Raw genomic sequence first — 6,694 nt, 5'->3', positions numbered from 1 at the left:
AGACAAGGTTGTTGTGTTCAGTTTTTCCATAACAGCTTCAAATTTTTCTAAAATTATAGTAAACCACTTGGTTTTTCTGTTTAACTTAGAAAGTTTTAAAATTTTATTTTAATATTCTAATTTGTTGTTGTTACCCAAAACAACCTTTTGACTTTTTTGATTTTGCAGAAAAGTACTTCTAGTTAGCCGTATACCTCTCAGAGCTTTATCCAAACAGGTTTAGATTTGGATTGGATCAATTCAATACAGGTAGTTTCTTATAAACCTGGTTGGATCTGGTAAGAATTTTTTGGACCTAGTTGATTTGCTTTGGATCTCTACCCTGATATGGAAGAGGAATTTTTTGCATGTGTATACAATTTTTTGATCTTAAAATATTGTGTTTGCATATTATTTTTAATATGCTTTATATTGTGTTCATGTTTGGATCATATTATATATGGATTTGGATCCGATATGACTTAATTTTGATTCAGTTTTTATATGGATTAAGTTTAATTGGACTAAGATCCATTTGATCTTATGTTTGGGCTAAGAGTGGATCTGATCAATATTGGATAAGATGCTTGAATATAGTAAGGTGACAAATACCTAGTTTGATCTAGTAAAGCATATTAAATCTGGTTGAACTTGTATAGATCTGGATAAATCAAATTGATTGAGTATAGGTCTAGTTGAATTAGTTTTGGATCCAAACAATGTTATTGGATCTTGTTGAACTTGAATGGATATAAATATATCTAGTAATAACTTTTGAATCTAGAAAATATAATTAAACATACTTGAACTAATATTATATATGAATGGGTCATTTTATGAGTATTTTGAGGTTATTTAGATGTTGAGCAAATAGCTCAACTTGGATTAGTATTAAGATCCAGTTTGAAATTATTTTTTACTCAAAGCTTATAGTATGATATGAACCTAGTTATGGTCGGATATATGTATAATTTTGGATAGTTTCTTAATTGGGTTATCTTATTGAATGAATCTAGTGTTGGGTTCAGATGCCCAGATATGGGTCTAGATTTGATTCAGGCTTTGTGATGGATCTAGAAAAGTATAATGCCCGAATATGAGACATGGATCAATATTTGATCCAAAGTTTATAGTGGATTTGGATAATAACAAGCTAGATATTGAACCTAATAATATATTTTTATATGGGTCCTGGTTTGACCCAGATGGATCCATATAAATAAAATGTTGGATGTATGATGTTGATCTATTTGTATTTAAAACATATGGTTATGACTATGGATTTGGATTATGGTCAAATCTTGTGTGACCTATGGTTTTATTTAAGCTTATATGAAGATCCATTTTAATATGAATCGTGTTGGACTTGATAGATAACATTTCAAGTCGGATTTGGATATGAACTCATATAAATATATTTGTTTGAGTGGATCTGGTAATGGATCTAAACTTATATGTTCACAAGCTTGTAGTTTGATTAAAGCCTTGGAATTTGTTCATCATGTTTGTCATATTAAAATGGTAATTAGGATAACTCTCATTAGATATGGATTTGGTATATATCCAAATTAGATTTGGATATGTGGATTTATGTTTTACTTTATGAAGAAAAATCAGCCTAGTCTGTGAATATCCTCATGATGGTGATATATAACGAAGAAAAAGTCCAGCTAGTATATGTAAAACCTCAAGATGTCATGGCTTAATGAAATACATTATAATAGTGAGAGCTGAATTATAATTTTTGCACATGCATGTATGAATATTTATTTGTATATGATAATAAATAATCATCATAAATAATGCTCTCTATAGTATGCTTGTATGAATGCATGAATGAATATTTTTTATGCTTTAGTAGATTGTATATTAAATGCAAAATGGTGTTAGTCAGACATATTTATGATTATTTGGATCTGGATATACTGATCTAAAATAATTAGGTGGTGATCAATATGTGATGATGCACATGAATAGTAAGAGTATAAACTATGGTGAAAGTTAAAAAAGTAAGAGTATTTACTATATTTGGTAAATCATGAATCCATTAATTGATAAATTTTATAGTACTCCACTAGTGTGCATGTGGACATAATGATGTCCTATGGTATGGTCATGGAAGAGCCATAAGAACCTCATGACTATGTGAGACCCACATTATGATGTATTTACTTTTTTTTCTTTAGAATTTATGAATTGCATAAATGAGTATGCAATAAATGGTGAATATTTGAAATAAATTATTACGCATTAAGGGTTATGATAAGAATTATGACATGGTGAAAAAATGACCTAGTTTGTGAATAGCCTCATGATAAGAATATATCATGAAAAAGAAATTCAACTAGTATATGTAAAACCTCATAATGTTATGACAAAACCCATATAGTTATGTGAAATGAGTGTGATACATAATGTACCGATTATGATACAATGTGGGTGTTCGTCTCATATGACCAAGTGGGAGATGTTGGATCATGGTACGAATCTAATATGACCATTGGGTCTTATACATGAAACCCATAACTCAAAGATGAATTTAAGTATTGGATCTGAAATATGGATCTAAGTATTTGATGCAGAGTAGTGGGTTAGGAATCCAGTGACCCACTTGAGTCGTGGGTCATTGAGTTATGAACCACTAAGATAGTGGTGGACCCCACATCACATTAGATTCTCAACATGTTTAAGAATTCAATGGGATGGTTATGGTTGGGTAATGACTACTTAGGGGAGGATAAGTAACACAACGTCTGCAGAAAGTGAGCTCTCTATAGTTGCATCGAGACCCCCCCCCCCTAAGCAGGTAGTTAATCACAACCCAATTCTTTTCTCCTCATCACTTAGAGCTTGCCCTCACTCCCCACATCACAATATGAAATCTAACAAGGGGGAATTCAACTATGTTTGGGCAGAAGGGAGAAAGATACTGACCGGCTTTCGAGGTTTGCTGCTAAGCAGAAGGGCCAGTAAGTTCCCGTGAAAGATTGAGAGGGGACAAGGTCACAACCATGGATGGGGTTTGGGGTTTTTGTTCCCGTGAAAGATTGAGAGGGCCGACAACTTAAGGGGGTCAATGGGCCTTTGCTGGGGAAGGATATAGATGACAGGGGGACTGGGGCAAGGGAGGGCATTGGGAGGGATGTTGATGAAGGGGCACGATGAAGGGAAGATGGTGAGGGAAGCAAGGAGCAGTTCAAAGTGGAGGTCCGAGAACCACTGTTGGACGCAACTGCATGGGGATTCTGAAGGAGAGCAACAGATAATGTTGAACAACCCCGGTTGCAATTCTGTCGAGAAATTTTCATAAGAGTCCATCTATTCTCTCTAGTGGCAACTGACTTCTCTGCTTGCATTGAGCGAGCCGCACAGTGGTCAGTTGAATGTGAAATGGAGCCACGACATGCACAATAGCTTATAGGATTTTTGTAAACAATCTCCTAGGAAAAAGATCGACCCGCTTCAATAATGATTTCTACTTCTGGGGAAGGTGTGAAATTAAGGGGGACCTCCATCTGAATTCTTGCGAACTGCATTTTTTCCTTCCATTTCGTGAAGCTGTCCACACCCACAAAGGAGTCCCCTAGCGACTTCATGATGCTCTCAAAGACATCATCTACTCAGAGCTCAGACGACAATAAAGGGAGCTGGACCCATATGTTAGTGGTTGATGATAACCGTCCACCGGAGGGTTTCAAGAAGACTCGTAGCATCTCTCCGAAATAAGGATTTTAGGCTTGGCATTGTCTAGAGAGCTATTGATCACTTGGATGAGGGGGAAATCCTTCTTATTGCTTCCACCCACCACTTGGGTCCTGGAGGTTAAGGTACGTGCACAAGTAATGGCAATGGTTTCACGGGAAACTAGTTTGTATTTACTACTTTAGACGGTTGAAGGACAGGAAGGAGCCCCTAAAGAGGGAGGAGGCCATCTACCATCAGATTTGTGGGAGTCACTAGGATCACTTTCATTATCCACCTCCATCCGAAGCGACACTAATCTCTCTCTCTCTCTCTCTCTCTCTCTCTCTCAGACGGTTGAAGCGACACTAGTTTGTGGCAGGGGGTGGGTCGGGAACACAACGTTTCCAAGGCTCCTCAAGCGGTGCAAATAGACATTGTGCATGAAATCAATGAAGGGGAATCCTTACGGAAAAAGGGGGATGATGACCAATTGCTTTCTCAAGTAATGGGCTTTGATGTCACGGAGGCAGCACAACTACTGGGTATCGATTTATCGAAATCACAACTCCAGGAAATCTCAAAGGATCTTACGGTACGTGCTACAGCTGTGGATTCATTAGTTAGTCAGCCTTCTCCGTATGATGGGTATCCAACGTCCTCTAGTTTGGGATCTACGCGAAAGAGAAGGGCTACCAACACGACTATACCTCGAGTGCAAAGGAGAGATGTTGTTTCATCGCGTCGTTCACCCCGGACACGCAGACCTCGGATTATTCCAGATTGTGTCCAATGAAGATGTCTTGCTGGAATATTCGGGGCCTAAACTGCCCAACTAAATGCTTATCCTTGTCTAATTGGATCAGACATGAAAATTTGGATGTGATTGCTATTTGTGAAACAAAGATGAAAGAGGTTTCTATTGATTCGGTTTCAGAGCTATGGAGGGGCGCGAGTTTCTGTTTTAAAGCGGTTGTTAACCATGCTGGGGGTATTTTAATTTTGTGGAAGTCTTCATTGGGGGCGGCTGAGGTGGACCTAGGTCAGTTTTCGATTTCCATCGCTTTCCCTGTACAAGCTCTGAACCGTGTGGTCGTGCTTACTGCTGTGTACGGCCCAAATTGCTCTTCTAGAAGATTATTGTTATGGGAGGATCTTAATCGAGTGCTCTCTCTGGCTGGTGATTGCCATATTATATTGGGAGATTTTAACTGTTTATTGTCTATTCAAGACTCGAATAATTTAGTGATGCCCAATCCGTCGATCAGAGGATTCCAAGATTTCGTTGCCGCCAATCAATTATACCCAATGCCATTATCTGGAGAAAGGTTTACTTGGTCTAACCGACGGGCACAACCATGTTGTAGGGTGCTAGATAGAGTCTTAATTTCACCCGGACTCCTTGAGATCATCCCAGATATAAAGGGGTGGATTCTTGCCCCAACCGTGTCCGACCATGGTCAGGTGATCGTGCAATGGGGAGGAGGCTTTAGATTAGTTCGTCGCTTTTCTTTTGAGCAGTGGTGGTTAACTGAACAAGAGTTTCATTTAGTGGTTGAGGGCTCGTGGGGTTTGAGGGTTCATGAAGACAAGGCTGCTATCCGATATCAAAAGAAGCTTTCGCGCCTAGCGAAGGATATTAAACTTTGGTTGCAAAGGCGGTCTGTGAGTAAGTTTCACGAGATGGCTGAATGGGAGGCAGAGATCTCATCACTATTCAACTTATTATCTTTCACCGAAGGGTTGTCGAATGCGCAGCTGCAGGGGTTGCAAAGCAGACTTGCTGACCGGACAATGTTATTGAAACGTTGGAGGCTAAAAGAGGAGTTGAAGTGGAAGCAGCGTGCTCGGGTGAAATGGTTGGCAGCAGGGGATGAAAATACTCGTTTTTTCCATTCTTTTGCTTCTGATCGGTTTAGACGAAGTATCCTTCAATCGATCACAATTGACGGGGTGTTGTGGGAAGGCCAGAATCTTGTGCCAGCGGTCTCCGACTATTTCGAGAAGCTTTATTCTATTCCGCCAAATGCAGAGGGTAATATTGGGCATGAGTTATTTCTTTCTCTTCAACCGGATCAGGTCTTAACCTTGCAACGTAGGTTTTCAGAAGCTAAAATCATGAACGCAATTAAGGATTTGTCGGGTTGGAAGGCACCGGGAGTAGATGGTTTCCCTGTAGATTTTTTCAAAGTATTTTGGAGAGTAGTGAAGAGTAATTTGTGTATAGTGCTGGATGAGTTTCATCGTAACTCTAGACTGCCTAGGCAGTGTCATGTAGGATTAATCTCTCTTATTCCAAAAGAAAGCACTGCCACAGATATTATGCGCTTCCGTCCCATTTCCATAATGGGAGCCTTGTATCGTATAGTCGCAAAGGTATTAGCCTCAAGACTAAAATTGGTGGCGTCTAATCTTTTTTCTGCTTTTCAGTTTGCTTTTATTCCTAATAGAAGAGTTCAACAAGCATATATTTCGGCTTCAGAGGTCATTCACTCCATGCACGCGAGTCGGACTCCTTACTTCGTGTTGAAGCTTGATTTTAATAAAGCATATGATTCTGTGTACTGGCCTTTTCTGTCGCAAGTGGTGAATCACATGGGATTCAGTAGCCGTTTTTCCAGATGGGTGTCAGAGCTTATTACCAATGCACAAGCCATGGTGTCCATTAATGGGGTAAAGGGTGAGCAATTTTCTTTGCGGCGGGGCTTACGGCATGGATGTCCGCTATCTCTGCTTTTGTTTAATATAGTGGCAGAAGGACTTGCAGTGATTCTTAGACGCGCGCAGACAAGGGGCTTCTTACAGTCATTGGATATCCGAGGCTTTTTTGGTCATATTATACAATATGCAGACGATATGCTAGTTTTTGGAAGGGCTTCAATACAGCAGATGCTTCGCGTTAGGATTATTCTCATGTTTTTTGCAGCGTTGTCTGGGCTGAAGCTAAATGAAAATAAGTGTTCGATCGCGCTTCTAAATGGCGATCCGACCAGTCAAAATACGGTGGAAAAAATTTTCAACTGCGCAATAGGGC

At 39.3% G+C, this 6,694-nt stretch overlaps 1 protein-coding gene across 1 annotated transcript; it reads left to right on the top strand.

Moving 5' to 3' along the window:
- The first annotated feature begins 4,168 nt into the window (after positions 1–4,168).
- Positions 4,169–6,430, top strand: LOC149847196 (uncharacterized). The gene is made up of 4 exons (XM_089993548.1): positions 4,169–4,308; positions 4,527–5,739; positions 6,091–6,333; positions 6,410–6,430. The coding sequence occupies exons 1-4, from the start codon at positions 4,169–4,171 to the stop codon at positions 6,428–6,430; spliced, it is 1,617 nt and encodes a 538-aa protein (XP_089849674.1).
- Positions 6,431–6,694: the final 264 nt, after the last annotated feature.

Source organism: Nuphar pumila, chromosome 2 (genome assembly GCF_984573655.1).
Source record: "Nuphar pumila chromosome 2, dmNupPumi1.hap1.1, whole genome shotgun sequence".
NCBI classification, from domain to species: Eukaryota; Viridiplantae; Streptophyta; class Magnoliopsida; order Nymphaeales; family Nymphaeaceae; genus Nuphar; species Nuphar pumila.
This window is presented reverse-complemented; position numbering and strand designations above follow the sequence as displayed.